At 42.8% G+C, this 18969-nt stretch overlaps 1 protein-coding gene across 2 annotated transcripts in view; it reads left to right on the forward strand.

The window, feature by feature from the left end:
- PREX1 (phosphatidylinositol-3,4,5-trisphosphate dependent Rac exchange factor 1) overlaps positions 1-18969 on the forward strand; it is a 229901-nt gene that overhangs the window by 97219 nt on the left and 113713 nt on the right. For both annotated transcript variants that reach the window (XM_019484535.2, XM_014609519.3), the window contains exons 3-5: positions 863-985; positions 9902-10006; positions 14130-14231. In XM_019484535.2, coding sequence (XP_019340080.1) covers positions 863-985; positions 9902-10006; positions 14130-14231 — 330 coding nt within the window. The remainder of the gene's footprint in view (positions 1-862; positions 986-9901; positions 10007-14129; positions 14232-18969) is intronic.

An 18969-nucleotide genomic window follows, 5' to 3' on the forward strand; every position in this document is an offset into this window, starting at 1 on the left:
CAAAATTGACTGTATGTGCTGATGTCTGAGCAGTTGAACTCAACTATCATAAGAGACACACGCAGTGTGTTCTCACAACTAGAGAATACTTATTTAGTGATGAGAAGACACAAATTCCCAACTTGCACCAACATATTCACTTGTTCAAATGCAAATTAAAGACCTGAGTCTCCATTTCCTTGCACCTTTTATGGACATTTATGTTAGTCAAAGGGAACACTAACTGGGGGCGAACATGCCACTATTCTGATTTGGAAACATTTTACAACATGCGTGAATGACAATACAAGCTGTTTGGCAGCAGAGAGTTGGACACCTTATTGCAGGGTCAGATGAAATGGGATGGCTAAGTGTAGTCACTTATTTAAAGGATATGAAGAATAACTTCAGATTTGTCCATGAAATTCTGACCAATTCAGCATCTTATGCAGAAAAGCTCTGTAAGATCCTTAATAGCCACAGGATTTCAGATATCCAAATAACCTGTCATGTCCCTTTCTTTAGAAAGGTGATTCTCATGAGTGAGAAGGTCAATGACTTCTTTGCCTGTATCCTTTGTATCTTTATGGTGTACCACATTTACCATCTGTGACTTTGTGGGGAACCTCCAATAGTTTTGTCAGAAGCTGTTGTTGATGAGTCTCAGGTACTTGGAAAAAGTTCATTTTCATTTACACAGGCCGGTAGCACCCCTGGGGGAAGGCCGAGAGTGTGGCTAATCAGCCATTCCCCATAAGCATTTTACAATGCAGCCACCATCCTCCATCCTTGCTCTACTAGACAGAAACTACTTAGGCACTCCTTTAATAAACCACTTCAACCTGCTTCTGTAGTTAACATTGGATTTCTCTTCATATTTCAGATCTTGTTTTCCAACATTGAAGACATTCTTGACGTGCACAAGGAGTTCCTTACTGCCTTGGAATTTTGTTTACAACCAGAACCTCAGTCTCAGCATGAATTGGGAAATGTTTTCTTAAAATTCGTGAGTACAATGACTTAATGCTATCTGCAGTTGCAGCTTCCTGTTGTACGCTCCCGTGCCCCGTAGCTAGCCCTAATCTCTAAGGTTTGTAGCTGTACCATGACAATGTGTATCTTGTATGAAAGTTCTGTGTGGGGTGGGAAAAACCTTTGTGAATGAGGTTAGAACAATAGAAACCACATCAAACCCAGCTAAATAAGGAGGTATTTTTAGAAACTCTTCCTTTTCCCATTGCCTAGAATTTCTTTTTTCCTTTCCTTTTTTCCAGGCTGATCACATTTTATTGCTGAGAGTTTATTTGCTTTAGCTCTAAAGGTTTCAGGAGAGTAGCACAATTCTAAACCAGTGCAAAAAACTCTGTATGCTTTTATATGAAATAAAACTGAGGTTTTAAATTCATAAGCACCAGGGAATTCAAAGCTGATGTTTTCACTGTAGTGTTTCTCCTTGACTCTACAACGAAGGCCTGATTTTCAAAATCTGAATATATGCAACCAATAAAGCTCATTTGCATGAACAATTACACAATTTCTATGTATAACAAAATGCAGTTGTACAAACATTTTTATGTGCAACCGCTCTTCTCAGGGATTTGAAAAGTAGGAACCTCCCATCTCTCTTGTAACATATTTGGTGCAAACTCTAGTAACCTCATTTGGCAGCAGTAATTATTCATCAGATTTCATTCCACTGTGCTTTGAGGATCTGGGCTTCATAGTGTATCTGAATCTGAATAGGCAAAAGTTATATGGCCATTCGTTATGTTCATAGAACCTTGGCCCTCGGCCCCTTTGCATGAGTTTGCTCATGATTATGTTTCAGGGGTGTACTTGGTAGCTCATTATTATGTGACATTTATTAAAACAGTAGTGGTACTAGACTTTCTTACTAATGGCAGTGTCCAGAAGCTGTAGTCAGAAGTGGGTCTGCTCTGTCAGGTGCTGAGCAAAACACCCAGGGGAACATGATCTATGCCTTGAACGCTTCCTAGCATCCCTCCCTGACAACAGGATATACTCTTTAGCATGTACGCACTTTAAATATGTGCATTAGATGGAGGTGTCAAAATAGAACATTTCCTGGTTGATGCTGTATAACTGTGTGGTTTGTCACAAAATAGCACTGAAGACCCAGAAATGTTATTATCTAGTCATTCCTCCCAAATTCAGCCCCTGGTGTAGAAAGTTATGAATAAAAATTTAGGCTATACTTCAGTGTACAAATGTAACATTGAAAAACATTATTACTGTTTAATAATTGATAAATAAATGGAATGTTACTTATGAGTAAAAGATACAGATATGTGTAATGATGCAGAAATGATTAAACAGCAATGCCAGTGAGATGAGCGTTGCTGCCAGTTTTCCTTGTAGAGGGACTAACCAACTGACACATTCTGCGTCAGTTCACACTGAAAAGTGTTGAGTGCATTGCCGTCCCACAGTCTCAAAGAAGCAAAGTCCAGCAGCCCACAAGCTGAAATGAGCCAAAGTCCTTTCAATTCTGAATGTGCAGGCAAGGTTGGGTTATCCATAACTGCATGGGTGTCCTGCCAGAGGTAGGGCTCTGGTTCTAAGGATAGTGCTGGGACTACTGTAGCAAATAGATAAAAAGGAGTCAACAGAAGACTAGTGCAGGAAAAGAGATGTGAGGTCCTGCAGGAGTAAATAGGTACATTTGAAGGAAGACTCATGCCCTGCCACAATGCACAATTCACTAACAAATATCTGACACCTGCTTCTTGATCTGCGGGTGTTCAAAGAAGGTTACCACTTTCCTAACTGGAACAGTTCTGGTGTATCGGTAGCATGTGTGGGAAAGCTGTACTAAGGAAAAGTCCCAGATGCATCTAATTCAGCTGCCAGTGGTCCCAGAGGTTTTCTGTGGAGTTGTTCCATAGTTTCATTCAAAAGTGTGCAGCATTTTGCCATCAGGAGACTGCACGATGGATCCCTTGATCCACATTGAAGGCAGGAAAAGGAAAAGCCAAAAATTATCCTGGAAAGATGAAGTCTGAGGACACACCTGTTGAATGTTTTGCAGAGTCCACGTTAGCCAATGTGCTTTGTGAACAGATGTGTTTGTCTGGGTTTGCCTTTTACTTTCCTTGTCTTAACCCGCCCCCCACCCCCCCAAAAAAGCAACAACAACAAAAAAACCCAACCAAAAAGCTGGAAGAAATGCTGAAGAAAAAAGCCACAGAAAATCATTCCCCACCATATATTGCATGTGAATATTATTAAAGATTCTGTGAATACGAAGTGTAGCTGCCCCATTGTTTTAGATTATAGTCAGCTTGCAGAGTGTCCCAAGGGGAGTTAGTAATGAGGAAGTAAAATAAAGCCTGTACAACCTGAATGTGACACTGTATCTTCCATCAGGATCACTTGGCTTAATCACAGGGTTGTCATCATTCCAGTTACAAGTACCACTTCCGTGTCACCTGCCAGATGTTAGCACAGATGTTCTCCCAAAGAAATTAGCTGTTAAAAAAAAGAAAGTAAACTGCTTGTAAGGTCAGGAAATAGAGTGGGTAGGCTCTGGAATCAAGCACCTGCAGGCTAATGATACTATATTTTTCTGACACTTCCTTGGTCTTACAAAGCACTAAACACTTTTCCTGAGGTTTCTTGTGTTACCCATCCCCTGCTGCTGCTGTGTCTGGATCCCACCTCTCTGTGCCTGTCTGTTCCTATCCTTCTTTTGTTCTGACAAGGTTGCAGCACAGGCTTTTTTCATGACCTCTCTTGTGCACTTCCTGGGCATAGGCTCTCTATGTGGCACTTTCCTTCAGCAGTGGGCTCTTGCATCCTGCTGCCCGAGACCCCTGGGACTTGAACTAACTTTCTGCTTCTCCACCTCCCCCTTCTGCCCTCAACTCTCCAGTGGTTTTGATGCACCCTTTACCAGAACTGCAATCTTCTAGGCACTCTGGCTTCATAGTTCACTTCTGCAATGGTGTGTGATAGCTGAAGCAAACAGACAGGTGGGAGTGTTTCAAAAAAGCAATCAGTCGTTACTCTGTGTAGCACAAGGGATATACAGACCTCAATTAATGGAAAACATGCCTATGTGTGTTTCCCTGCCTCCGTTTCCTCAACACTCTTGAACAATCCTTGGGTTTATGGCAGAGTCTTTCCAGGATCCTCTCTCTCCTGCATGTGGCTTGTCCTCTGAATCACCGTCTTTTTATGAGATCTGCAGACAGTGCTTTTTTTGCTCTTCCACTTGTCCTCTAAAATGAGTGGTGGACTCCTGACTGGGGAACCTCCTTTGTCAGGTGGTTTCTTGATCAGCTTTATCAGACTGAAGACTCCTCTCAGGTGAACTGTGACTGTAGACTTGACAAACAGGCTTTATTTGGGCAATAATCATCTCTTTCTCCATTGGAATGGATAGTCGTCGTGAATGGATGACCATTATTAGGCCTGTGCCAGGTGAAATAATTGTTCCTGTTTGTCTCCTGAGAATTTTAGCTCAATATGGAAGCAAAATGTCATAAAGTTAAACCAACTTCACACTCAAAATGAAGTGTGAAGTGTTGTGAGCTGAGTGCACACAGAACCCCCAAACCACCGCACTTTATCTTAGATTCTCTTTTGTCCAGCCATGGACAAACTGTATGCAGGGCAGATCATTGAACTGGCCAGAACTTGGTCTCCCTGTTATTGCCAGAGCTGATTCATGTTGGGTGGAAACAGCAAAGGAAGTCTGTGCAGATTCCTGGAACGTAGTGAACTACCTACTGATGCTGATGTAATCTCAGAGCCTGAACAACATCTGCCTCCATATATCTCATGATTTTATAAAGGAAAAGAAACGAAAAACCAAAGTTCTTTAATAAGACTTTGCATCCTCCGTTATTTTTACTTGGGGCAGTGGCGTTTTCTATTGTTTTCACACCAGTTCCAGTTGGCCAAGCAACAGCTACAAAACTATATGTATAACACTATGTGAGCAATTATTTCGCATTTTCCTTCATTCTTCCTTGAGTCAGTGGTAATAACAGCCAGACAAGGAGCTACCTGGCTAGCCCTGTTATGGGTCTGAAAGGTCTTAAATGGCTGGTTTAAAGGAGGAGTGTCAGAGAGAGAATGTAGATATGATGCCTCAGAGACAGATACCACTGGCAGCCAGCCTTGGTGGTTTACTTAGTCCCATCAGCTTTGTGGGCTCCTATGTATTTGAATTAGATGCATCTGGGATTTGACCTTACTGTGGGGATATGATCAGACAACTCTGCTGCAGTGATCTCTTAGCATCTCTCAGTTATACTGGAATCCTGCAACTTACTTTGCAGCCCGAACCCTTTCTCTCCTTTTCACTCCTAAGAAAGTTGGCCCAACAGTTGCTATGCAGGCCTGGGCCATGGGAGACTGAGGTTCGGTTCCTGCTCTGTCATAGACATCCTGGTCGATCTTGTACAAGTCACTTGGTCTCTCTGGGTGTGTCCGCACAGCACAAGGCAGTACTGCTCAGAGATCCCCTATGTTAGCTCTGCAAGTGCAAGTTCTGGAACTAAAAACAGTCGAGTCTTTTTAGTACTGTGCAGAGTAGCCTTACCCCTTCATTTCTGTGTCTCAGTGCTGGCTCCGTACAATGAGGATACGAGCAGTTTGCCATCTCACAGGAGTATTGTGAGGATGAGTATAGTAAAGATTATGAGCTGCTGAAGTGGAGCTGTATACATTTCTATTAGAGATAGACATGTGCTCCTTTTCAACTCCATAAGCTCTTTAAATAGAATATATATTCCCTCTTCTAGGACCTAAGCCTTCAAAGCACTGAAGCATGTGCTTAAGATCCCCTGAAGTCTTGAACCACTTTAAGAGTATACTTGAGTTCCTGAATAGAGATGGACTTAAGCCCATACTTAGAGTTAAGCATGTGAATAAATGCTTTGATGAACTGGGATTGTAGAGTCTAGAAGCTCTTTAGAGGGGAACATCTTTCCCTTCCCATTTCCAGGACTTGAACTGTGTGAATGATTGATTTTTTCTTCTTTTTTTTTTTGATTTGCTTAGGGTCAACTGAAATATTTTGCTTAGTCCAAAGTGAAATATTTCATTTGAAACAAACAAACAAACAAACCTTTTAGCTAAAGCCATTTATTTCAGAAAGATTTTGTAACGAAAACTTGAAATGTTTCATTTTAAAATGTCAAAACAGAATATGTAATGTTATTCCTTTACTTATTTTCAGTCAAAACAGTTTGCCAAATATGGCACCAGTTCATGAACAGTTTTGCTTGCTCCCAAATTGCCCAACTCTTTCTAGGACTCCATGCAGAGCAGAGAGAACAAGTGGGAAAACAAAGTTTTTGGAGGGTTCAAATTGAGAGCTGTTATAACTTATTTTTAGCACCAAAGTCATCAGGTCTGATTCTGGATTCAGCAGATGTGCTGAGTAAGAAGGTGCCATTTTTACACAGTCACTTGCCTGACCATAATTGTCCTTTAAGGTTGTAGTAACCATGGGCTCAGAATCCCAGTGCTGACATCTGTAATTATGTAACTGACAATTTCCTCGTGGAGGGAAAAAAAGCTCCGTGTCACCCAGAGAGGAAATTAAACCCTTCAGACACTTGAATAAATTAAAGCATAGCGCTCATATTTGTGGGTTTTATACATGAAGGACAGCTGGAAATGACTTGATGAAAGCACTCTGGTTTGTATGTATAATTATTGTAGTGAGTTGAGTATAGCAAGGGGATTTTGTCATGAGCTAAATATAACCTCCCAAAACGTCAAGCACAGAGCTGTAGTCAGAAACCTGAGCAATGTCATTCGGTCGTGTTGCATTAATGCAGGCTCCTCTCTTGAACTTGAATGGATGCTGTCGTGTTAATGGCTGCTATTTTTAGGAAGCTGGTTTTCAAGCGTGCTGCTTGTGCGCATCCAGGGAGCGAGGAGAATTGAGGGGCGCAAATATGCGAGAAACTCACATGTCGGCATCTGCCGCTGTGCAGGCAGGAACAACCCCGGTTGCCACCATCCTGCTGTACTGTGCACTCAGCCCTGACTTTTCCTGCATCTGTTGGGCAGGTGCCTCTGTTTCTATCTAGTTTCTCAGCATTAAAGTCAAATACTGACATGAGCCTTGCAGCTGTAAATCCAGATGTGTAGCTGAGGAGTACAGATCCTGAGCCTCTGCTTTCTAGCATCTTGCCCTAGTCTCTTTGCGGGTGTTACTTTATGCCATGATTATTATGTTTGGACAGAAATCTATTTACTCCTAGCTTTTTGCTCAGAAATAAAAGCAAAAATGAGTGCTCCATCATATCAGTGGCCCGTTAGGGGACAAAAATCATAGCAGCTTTTTATTTAGGTCCTGAGCATGTACCTCCAGCTTTTGAGCTACTGACCTGAATGCTAAGTTATACTACTGAATCAATGTAAACAGTTTGACTTCCATGTGGACCTAGGGGCTGCATCCAGATAAGCGTGGCCATGCGGTATGTAGCACTGCAGACATGTCTGTGGTGCCACATACCACTCATTCAGCTGTTCTCCATACTGCAAGGGAGTGGGAGGGATGTTGTTTTTTTTGATGCCTGGATATCCAGGCATCAAAAAAACCCACAAAAAAATAAACAAAACCCAGAGCGGCACACATGGGGATAGCGCACATCACTCAAAACCGGAGCCTGGCCAGCTGGAGCCATGCTCCAGCTGCAGGCCAGGCTCTGAGCAGCAGGATTGCCGCTGTGCAGCCCCAGGACCCCAGGTAAGGCTTCTCAGGCTATCACAGTGATGGCCCCAGCCTCCCCTACCCCACCTGGGGTAACCTGCCACATGGCACCAGAGACAACTAGCTGTGGCAGAAGGTGTCCTGCTTCTTAGTTGTCTCTGGGAAACCAAACGTCCATGCTCATGTGGATTCAGCCAGGGGTGAGAATTCATTGTAGGTGCATATATATATCCCCAGATCTGTTACTTTATTGTTTCAATCAGCTACAGTTTCCACTTGGAACTGTCATAGCGATGTTAAATAAACCCAAGTAAATTCTACAGGTACCTAATCTTCAGCTGAGGGTGCTCAGAACTGATCTTCTTCACAGCAGATATGGGGATCCAGATGGAATACATTTATGCCAAGATCCTAAGTGAGAATTTAAAAGTGTCAGTGCTACACTTAGAGAACTTCAAGTAGGAAGGAAATTACTGTTTTCAAAAGAAACCCTGATGGTGAGATGGTCAGAGAGGCACAGGATAAACTATAGTTTTTCCAAGCATCTTTTCATCATTTTAGATTCTGAATCACTTTACCGGACTAGAGACTAATGCACATATATAGCTCCTGGTACTTCTTTCTGACCTCCTTTTAGTCTACTAGATATTATATTGAAATCTCACAGCATGGCTGTCTGTCCCATCAGTCATGAATGGAATAACTTGCTTCCCATCCAATCCATTCATGCTCAAAACCGTTTTTATTGCTTTTTTTGGGTAAAATATTCCATGGCATTCTCCAGGTTATTGCTGCTTGTAGTGGGCTCAGCATGTTGGATCCTTTTCATTAAGAAGAATTCTACTGTCACACTCGTTCTGGTGGTTTAAATAAAGCAGAAAACTGGTGCTGCCCGTTGTCCCTTGTATGGTAATAGGTAGATCTGATTTCAGTAGGTGTGTTCTTGGGTGTGGCATAGGGTGCAGGAGTGTGTAGCATGTTGCATGTGCGACTTTATTCTTTGTGCTGTGTGATTTTTTTCCATTTTATTGAATTCCCTTTCCCTTCTTTTCCTTTTCTGCAGTATTTTTTTGTATTTGATCGAATCCCTAGAAGCAATCACATACAATTGACTCATTGCTGCATTAGAATTACAAACTGATAGCTTTTCTGTTGCTTGGCCAAATACTTGACATGAGCCAGTTAACTGATTGTCTCTTTCATAGTTAGGGGTCTATTTAATTTGCAGTTTTCGCAGAAACTGCAAAGACCAGCATTGTCCTCGATCACTAGAAAATATTGCATTGGTTGCTATTTCCCAGGAAATCATCCTAAATGATGAAAAAAAGCATATTATTTATATAATACACTATTTTAGTGTGTCCCAGTGCTTACCACAATGCAGAGACAATGTGGCAGTCACTGAAGCCATAGATCACATGAGCGAGAGTTACTGTCTGCTAGTGACAGAGTAAGTGAAGGCGCCAGTCAGTGAAGTGAAAATGTCTCTGTTGAGGTTAGCATTAATTAGTACTTCTGAACTCTTTGTAGAGCACTACATATAATAATAAATTATGATGATACTTTACAATTCATATTGCATGCACATTTATATTTTTAATATATTTAAATTTAGATTTAAATTTAATATTTAGATTTATACCAATATAATAAATTATATGATATAATTTACTTTCTGTTGCATTTGATATTCAGTTATATGGCATATGCCTCTCTGCCAATGGGCAGGGCTGCTGGGAAATGCCCACAATATCTGCGACCAGGCTACGAAAATTGCTTCGTCTTGCTTGGAGTTAAGTAGACCCCTACTCAAAGGCAGGCAATTTCCAGTTGTTGGCCTAAGAAGCCAATGGGGTTGCTCCTCAAATAGCTCAGACCACCTAAAAATGAACCCAAGACTCTGTATCAGCAAAGAGTCTACCTCTTTCAGTAATGCATTAAAGAAAAATACTGGTTGGTTTCCAATTAGGAGGCCTCTTTGCTCAGAAGGATCATGCAAATGTATAATAAAGAAGTAAGGAAGTAGAGGAAGACAACTCTTTGTTACCAAAGTGACAACAATATCTCTATAAAGGATCACACTGCTAAATGTACTCCATAGGGTTATGCCTAAATTCATGCTCCTTTGTAAAGAATTTGAGTCAGTTTGAGACAAAATATGCCAACGAGGTCTGTCCCTGGAATTGCACATTGGGTCAACATGGATTCATTTTTTTTTTCTTGCAGAAAGACAAGTTCTGCGTGTACGAGGAGTATTGCAGCAACCATGAGAAGGCTCTCAGGCTCCTCATGGAATTGAACAAGATTCCCCCAGTGAGAGCATTCCTCTTGGTAAGCACCTCCTGTGGTATTCGTCGCTTTAACAATCTGATCTTGTGCTGTACTTGCCATAATTCACGTTTCCAAACTCAGGAACGGAAAGCACTTTACAGACATAAACCATTCAAGGCTCACAGCCCTTTGGTAAAGTAGGAATTAATGATGCCATTTTTCTGTTTGGTGAACTGGGGGCACAGAACTAAACTCAGCCCTGGTAGGTGTGATTTTGGGGGAGGAGGCTTGTTATGGTTCAGGATGAAAAGGATTTGCCCCACAGATGATGACATGGGGCACTTATCAAGTTAGTAACAGACTGGGACTAGAACCCCAGTAGGTCCCTCTCAGACATTTCAGGCCTGTCCAAACGGTGGCCAAGAGTCCTCAAGCAACCCATAAATGGTTATATCATGGCCCGTGGGAATGGATATTCTGCAGTGGGCTAAGCAGCTGTGGCATTAACTCTTGTGGCTCCCAGAGCCTCTGTGTCAACCACTGAGTGCTGGCCCTGCTAATACGATTGGTACTTGACCCACCACCAAATTTCTGGGTTGAGACCACCCTGGAGGACCTTTTCAGCATTGATAGGGCAGGCAGCAGTGGTGTTAGTCCCAGGGGTGCTGGTCTTTTTGCCACTGACTTTCCATATTGAGATCCCTGTTAGAGGTGACTTTTGGCGGCATGGCAAGCCATGGCAGCATGGTCAGTATGGGGGGGTTAATGTTGCTGCCACTCACCTCTCTGCCATGGGTCATGTGCCCCATGACAAACACCACAGTCCAGATCCAGCCCAGATGAGTTGAACAACCCTGCTCTAACTGATTGATGCAGCTCTTCCCTAAATATGAGCTGCACTTTATTTGATATATTAACCATTGTCCAGAGTTTTCTCTGCATCTGTTCATTGGGACAACAGGAAGCTTTATCTGTGCTGCTGGCTTCAGTAGGCAGAAGGTGTAAATAGATGTAAATATGGGAAAAATGCTGATGCCTGTCCTTTGCTCGGTTGTGGTAATTCCTCCCAGCACCCCTCCTTTTTCAGAATGCCATTTTTTTAATGTCACAGAGCAATGAAGCCAGCATTAGAATACAAAGCATTGCTTGTCAGACTAGATTTGGCCTGAGTGCCCCCTCACAGCTGCTGAAATAAAGGGTCTTACTTCAGGAAAATAGGGGAATGTGCCTGAAAAAGTTAGCAAGAATAAAAGGGCAATTCTGGGTCTGTGGTCAGGCGGGGAAGGGATGGAATCAGATGGGATACATGGAAATTTGAGAACATTATGAGCTGGTGGCCAGCATCACTGATCCCAAATAGCTTGAAGAATGGTTATTTTACAGGAGACTGTGTAAAAGTGTATTACGTGGGCCTACTGGGGAGATTTATGAATGATGTGAAACCTGCTTAAAAAGAAAGATTGTTAAGTCTTCACCCCAAATCTGCCCGATTTCAGTAGATTTCTGGACCACTAGAAACAACAATTCACAGGGAAGAATGGTTTCAATGAAATCTGTAAGCAAGTCAGTGAAACTTGGCTGGGTTTTGAAGCTTCATTATAGACCTGAAATGTGATTTCAGTTTACTGGAAGGGTTTGGGACCCTTACAAATGCAACTGGGATGAGCTGTGGAGCAAACCTGCCCTGATTTAGCGTTGAGTATCAAAACATAGGAACAGAAAAATTGTCAGACTGAGTTAGATGGGAAGGCCATCGTACTCCAGGACCTCTCTCTGACAGTGGCCAGTACCAGATGCTTCAGAAGAAGGTGCAAGAAGTCCACAGCAGGTCAATGTGGAAGAATTAACTCCCCAGAAGCTTATCATTTCTGAAGTGGGGCAAGGAGAAGGTCAGGGGCTCTGACTCAAATATGCCTTGAGATTTTTTGCTCACTTAAATTAACAGGAAAAGGTGAACTTATCTGGCTTAGGTGATAATTTGAGAAGTGATGCTGTTGTGGATCCCTTCACTCCACTGTTTCCAGACACTAGGGACAAATTTGGCTGTGAAATGATTTTGCTTGCTGACTGAGGGTAGCCTGAATGTGAGGGACCTTCCAAATGAGCACAGAGCTAAGCTTGTGTGTAAGGCAGGTGGCATGTCATTTGCTCCTCTCTCTCACCCTGGACGTTGTTGGACTTGGATTTAGGTTTTCTTACCTGCTGTATCAGCCCGATGTCAGCATAGCTTATATTTCAGCATAGTTTATGTTTTACGGAGTGTTTATATTATCACCTTCCTTAATTACATATGATCAAAACTGAGTTGGGGGTGCCAACTGAGTTGGGTACAGAAATGTCCCTGGACACTGCTCTGTCTGGAAGCCATGGAGTACCCTAAAACCAAAAAATGGGTTCAGATGTTTGGGCTGTGAGACTGTGTGGGAGGCAGAGGACAAATCTGTTCTAATTTCACTTTGATTTCCTGTCCTGTACGTGAAAACTTTATAGCTCCAACATTGACACAGCTTATGCAATTCCTAGCGAGTCCATTTTATTTTAATGCTATGCATGTAATATCGTTGTGACTCAGTGTTGGAAAACTTATATAGGTGATCATTAACATTAATATGGGAACTAGGTAAGTGGAAGAATAAGCTAATAGGGTCTCTTTGGGTGACTGCACACCTTCTCTTCATATTTTCATGACGTTTCCTGAAGTGCAGGCAATGTAGCACTTCTATTTCACGCAGCCTGACTCCACAGTGACTCATCTCCCACTGACACCTAGAGAGCTCAGAGCCTCTAATAAGACTTGCAATCCTAAATTCCTCACTGGAATTGGTAGGAGCCTCTCCAGTCCTTTTCCGCACCTCCCCCCAGGCTTGCAGAATGCTGGTTGGGTTTGTCCTCTGTTTTCAAGACTCAGATATAGCAGGTGACAACTGTCCCTGGTTTCCAGAATAAGCCGAGCTGCAACACCTCACTGAACTTTAAATAACAAAGATCTTTTCTTTTTTCAGTAGATGCAACCAAATAAGGATGTAGAGACTGAGAGAAAGAAAGGAAAAGATAAAAATTTGAAAAAGAAAAAGAAAATAGGATAAAGGAAAAAAAAAAAAGACATCAGAGTAGAGGCTCCTGGGTCCAGTTATGCACTGCTGCTTCTCTGTTAGAACTGTTACTGTTTGCTGTTTCATAGATTTCATAGATTTCATAGACATTAGGGCTGGAAGGGACCTCAGAAGATCATCGAGTCCAGCCCCCCGCCCAAAGGGCAGGACGTCAGCTGGGGTCATAGGATCCCAGCAAGATAAGCATCCAGTTTCATCTTGAAGGTGTTCAATGAAGGTGCTTGAACAACCTCCGGCGGCAGGCTGTTCCAGACCTTGGGGGCTCGGACAGTAAAGAAATTCTTCCTTATGTCCAGCCTGAAACGATCTTGTAGTAGTTTGTGACCATTCGTCCTAGTCATCCCTTGGGGCGCTCTGGTGAACAAACGTTCCCCTAGATACTGGTGATCACCGCTGATAAACTTGTAGGTGGCCATCAGATCACCCCTGAGCCTGCGCTTTTCCAGGCTAAAGAGCCCCAGGGCTCTCAGCCTGTCATCGTAAGGTCTGCTTCCCTGACCCCTGATCATGCGCGTGGCTCTTCTCTGGACTCTCTCAAGCTTCTCCACATCCTTTTTGAATTGTGGAGCCCAAAACTGGACGCAGTACTCCAGCTGCGGCCTCACTAAGGCCGAGTACAGGGGGAGAATGACGTCCCGGGATTTGTTTGTTCTGTGGTTGTGCCTAAGAGACCCAAGCATGGACCTTGGGTGCTGTTCATGCATAAATAAAAGGTCTTGGACAAATAAATAAAAGATTCGACAACCTTGTGGCACCGAGCTCTGACTTGTCCTGCACAGCTGACCGCTGTTTGGGAATGGCAGTCTGCCTCCCTAGATTTTCACATGCAGTTTTCATAGGGATGAATACTCTTATTCATTTGTGGTTATTGTTGAATGTTGCAGTCTTTGTTAGCCAGTTGTTGCCTTTCAATAATGGGGGGAAACAGTTTCTGTTTCCTGTACAATATGGTTTTAAAGTGATTTGAGGCCCTTATGAGTGGACAGTGCTATGGAGATATAAAATTATTGTCAAAGAGTGCATGGGAGGTTTGGGCCAAAGGTAACGTGTCTTTTCCTTTCTGGTTGCAGAGCTGCATGCTCCTGGGAGGCAGAAAGACAACTGACATTCCACTGGAGGGTTATCTGCTGACTCCAATTCAGAGGATTTGCAAATATCCACTTCTCCTCAAGGTAATATTTAGCAAAGAATTTCTCCAGGTGCCCGCTTTGTTCCTGGAGTGCTTCACTTCTACCCTCCCACATTGCCAAGCTGAACACTTTGAGTCCAAGCTGCAGAAAATGCCTGTTTCTAGGTGCAGCCCGACACTGGGTGGGCTAGAGATTACTGCAGTGGTAATGGTAGCATCCACCCGATGACTTCCTAGCCGTGGAATGCTTTCCTGCTTAAGCGTCTCCGCTGTTTACCAACTGCTGTTCTAGCCACTTCATAAAAGCTGTGTTCAGACAAAATTGTATCAGTATTCTGGGGCACTGGGTGACTCAGGGGACTGGTAATGTGATACCAAGTCTTTCATTGCTAGATCTCTTGTTTGAATCTGCCCAGGTCAGTAGCGATTAAAACCCTTTACCATATGACAGCTGTTTGGCAGCTTGCTTGAAATGCGCTTGGTCCTCTCGGCACAGCTCCCAATAGACAGGTGTTACTGCAAAACGCGCCCCTGCAATTGGTGCTAATTGGACCCCTTGTTGGCAGTCTCAGCACGGGGGCCAAGGCATGAAAGGGCTTTACAGACTGAACTTCTCATCCATCCGGGTCAGGGCCAGGGCACTTTGCAAAGAAAAGCCAGCAGCCCGGGGGAGCTTGCACTGCCTCTGCCTTTGTCGTTCTGTTCTGTATTTAAAACAGAAGCCAGTCTCCAGGGATAGCAGTCTTCTATCTTTCCCAAGCATCACATATATTTATAGACACAAAAAGTAAAAGCAGCAGCTAACTCTGATCCCTAAAGGAAGGTCCCCATTTGGGTTGTGAAGGAAGAAAGTAAAGATTCCAGAAACAGCTGGTGCAACTACCTCGGCAGATAAAATGATCGAGTTCCACTCACACCACTCAGGGTAATTCTGGCTCCCTTAATCTCACCTGCCTAAGGGCTGTCACTCCACAGATGAAGGCCAGGAGGCTTGATCTTGCCCTTTTGCTCTCATTTGTTTATTTACTGCTGTATTATGCTTTCCCTGCCACATGATGGATATATTCAGGGCCAGGTTTTCAAAACATGCCCTCCATTTGTGCATGTGCAAATTTGCATGTGTTTGGATTACATATATGTGCAAGCTTTCACGCTCTAAGACTTGTGGACTTAGTTGTTCAGATTTGCACATAAAACCACTTTACATAGGCAAACCCAAAGGCAGACTTGAGTGCACTCAGGATTTGCATGCACCAGGCAGCGTGAACAACAATGCGTGCAGAAATGAAGGGCACTAAAGTGAGACCTTTGTGAACATTTCTGCCTTGATGTAAATAACAGCTGAGAGAGGGCACTGGCCTGTGTTTGTGAAGTTCTCATGTGGCACCAGCCCCAGGTATCTTCAGATACAAAGCCAGTCATAGGAAACGTGGTCTGAATGATGCCTCATGTATATGGAAGTGCACTCTATTGTTTAAATGAGATGCTATTGGGAGCACTTGGTGTTTCATTAGCCTGTGGAGTTGCTCTGTGACTGAGCAATGTCGGTATGCACAGAAAAAGGACTTCTATGGCATCCGCTAGAGTAAACAGACCAGAGGAAGTGGGGATCTAGAAGTGTGGGCTGTTTGCATTCCTGACCAAGGAACTTCATAGTGTTTATTTGTTACTTGGTTAGTACATTGCAGTGTGTTTCTTGATTGGCTCCCAGCTGTGTTTATGATAGAATTAAACTGCATGGGGATGGAGGCGGAAAATCTGAGATTCTTTGGATTCTCTGGAGAGCCGTAGGGATGCTCATGGATCTCTCCTTATTACCAAAGTCTTTATAAAAAAGGATAGCAGTGACTGGATTCTTGTTCCCATTCGGTGCTCTTTGCTCCCACTCTGCTCTTCATCTAGGCCCAGGAGGTGGTGAAGGCTGTGGAAGCATCCTGTAGTTTAGCCTCTCTGGGAGAGTTCCCAGCAAGTATAGTCTCCTAAACTTCCTGCCCATAGCATCTTAGCCCAGGGGCCTTGTTAGGGATGGCGAGGGTCATGCTGGAGATAGTTCAGGATGACCAGAGAGGCCAGGGCATGATATGATCTGATATGATTTTTGGATAGGAATGGTCCCTTGCCTGCTCTGTCCTGTGTCCATGGCTAGTTAGAGAATCTGGAGCTTCCTGGCTTTTTTTCCCCTGATGAACCTACTTGGAGCTGGATGACACAAAACACTGGACTCCAGAAGAAAATGAAAGGCACTGACCCCATACGGCGATTTGTTTCCTATATGTAGAGGTGCCTAGCTGCCTCTCTTTTCCTGTACTTGAGGCACACGTCTGGAGATTTTTTTTTTTTTCAAACAACCTCAGTCCCTTCCGTTTTTCCATCTCTGTCTGGTCAGACTCACCCGCTGAATCATCCTGTGCTGAGTAAGGCTGGTTAATTCCTACGCTGTTTGGAAAATATGATGATTTAGCATGGATTTTTACAAACCAATTTGTGTAGGTGATCTACAGAGATTTTTACCCCTTGGCTGAAATTTGACATACAAATAGAAATTATGTTCTGTTTTAAAAGCTGTTCAGTATATCAGAATGGTGTAACATATAAGTACTGCAGAAACCCTGAACTCTCAGCATCTTCATTAAAAGACGAATTGGATGTGCACTACTACTCAAATACCATGAGGATGGTTGCTATAGAAACATCTGAAACACACAGTCACTTTTGATTGTCAGGTAGCAGTTTCAGGGATACAAAGGATTTTTGGCACCCTCTGACTTCCCTTTCTTTACTCTGCTGTCACTTGCTGGTCTAAGGCATTCAGTGCTTGGGATGGATCTTGAGCTCAGAGGTCCATATCTCTAGGCTAGTTTCTCTTGCTTTGCTTTAAAAGTGAATTTCTTGTTCTATAGAAAAGCAAAACTTGAGAAAAAAATTAAAATAAATACCTCAAAGTTCACACTCAAATCTACTCAACTCACTTGTGACCAAAGTCATGGTTATCTGATAACAATTTGTTGGCCTTTTTTGAAGTGAGCTGTTGCTTTCTATTCATTCCCTAGAGTAGATGTGTGTGTGTATCATGAAAATCCTAACTGGAACTTATCTCCATTCCCTGAAGGCAGAGCAAAGACTTAGCAGACCTAATGACTAATATAGCCTCTCCTTCCTAGAAATGGTCCCTCTGGGTCAGAATTAAGGTCATGGGAGGAATAGCACTAAGGGTACCTATAGACGTGCTTCAGGGTTGGGAGGGGGCTATTTTAATTAGCGTGATTCCCAGATAGCCGCTGTAATTAAAACTCCTCAGTGTCATGTGTATTAAATTAAGCTCCCCAGATTTCAAAATGGCCATGGGGGCCCCTTAACTAAAGCTCATTTGATGTGTTTTAGTTAAAGCCCCCTAGCAGCCATTTTGAAATGCAGGGGGGCTTAATACACATGATGCTGAGGCATTCTGGAGCATTTTAATTAGAACACTCCAGCAGTCTTGATTAATCGAGTCTGCTGTGATGTGTTCTAATTAGAATACATCAGAGCACATCTGTAGAAACCCTAAGATTTTGATGTCTGTGCTGACTTCCCAATAGAGGACTCTGGTGTTGCCAAACTAGTTCCTTACCAGTCCTAAATATTCTTATGAAACAAGTAGCCATGAAGGCAACGCTCTATAAATATGCCCTAGATGGAAAGTCTTGATTTGTTGCATCTCATTCTTTTATAGGTTTCTTTTTGGATCCAGGTTGGTTTAAATTACACACTGTTCATTTTGAAAGTTTCCTGGAAGGCAAATGTGTTTTGTTGGAAAATGCTGAAAGGAATTCAGTTTCCGTTCAGCCTCTTCACGTAAGAGTGAGCCATTAATGGGGATGTCTTTCAGTTCAGTAAACATCCTCAATCTTCTGAACGTGTAGGTGATGATTTTTTCATAAGGTAATGAGTTTATGGTGACAAAATTGCAGACATTCCAAACTTCTGCTATTTTTTTCTAAATAAGAACTGAAAAATTTAGCATCAGATGGTCAAAATAATGGAGCTCCCAAATGAAGTGTGAACCATGGAGATGTGGCGGTTACTTTGGAATAGCTGCTTCATATCTCTGGGGGCTCTCTTACACCCAGGGCAAAAAAATAGTTTTGTTCCTGTTGACTGGCAAGGTCAAAGAGGCTATTCTCTGCCTTCCTTTTTTACTTTATCCTTAGCAGGTGCTTATGAATAAGAAGATGTTCATATAACTTTAATATAACCTTGGTATCTTTAAGTCTTACCTGCTATTTTGTCTTCTCCTTCATAGCTGAGAGGCATTTTTCTCTAATGGCTAGCTTTGTAGACTGGGGCTTGGGGAAACTTGGTCCTGTTCTCAGTTCCACCACTGGATCTATGACCTTGGCTTGACACAGAATACTTCGATACTAGAAAAATGTTTGCAAATGCTTGCTGCCGGAACAAGGAGCAATGATCTCAAATTGCAGCATTGGGGGTTTAGGTTGGATATTAGGAAAAACTTTCTCACTAGTGGCAAAGCATTGGAACAGGTTGCCAACAGGGTGGTGGAATTGCCATTCTTGGGCGTTTTTAAGGCCCAGCTTGACAAAGCCCTGGCTGTAACGATCTAGTTGGGGATGGTCCTGCTTTGAGCAGGGGATTGGACCAGATGACTTGAGGTCACTTTTAATACTGATTTTCTATGATTCTATGAAATGTATTTGAATTCCTTAGATATCAGAAGCAATAGCCTTTTATTCTTATTAGCAAAGAAAAATAAGACAGTTGAAGTGTTTGAACATTACCTG

Source organism: Alligator mississippiensis, chromosome 9 (genome assembly GCF_030867095.1).
Source record: "Alligator mississippiensis isolate rAllMis1 chromosome 9, rAllMis1, whole genome shotgun sequence".
NCBI classification, from domain to species: Eukaryota; Metazoa; Chordata; order Crocodylia; family Alligatoridae; genus Alligator; species Alligator mississippiensis.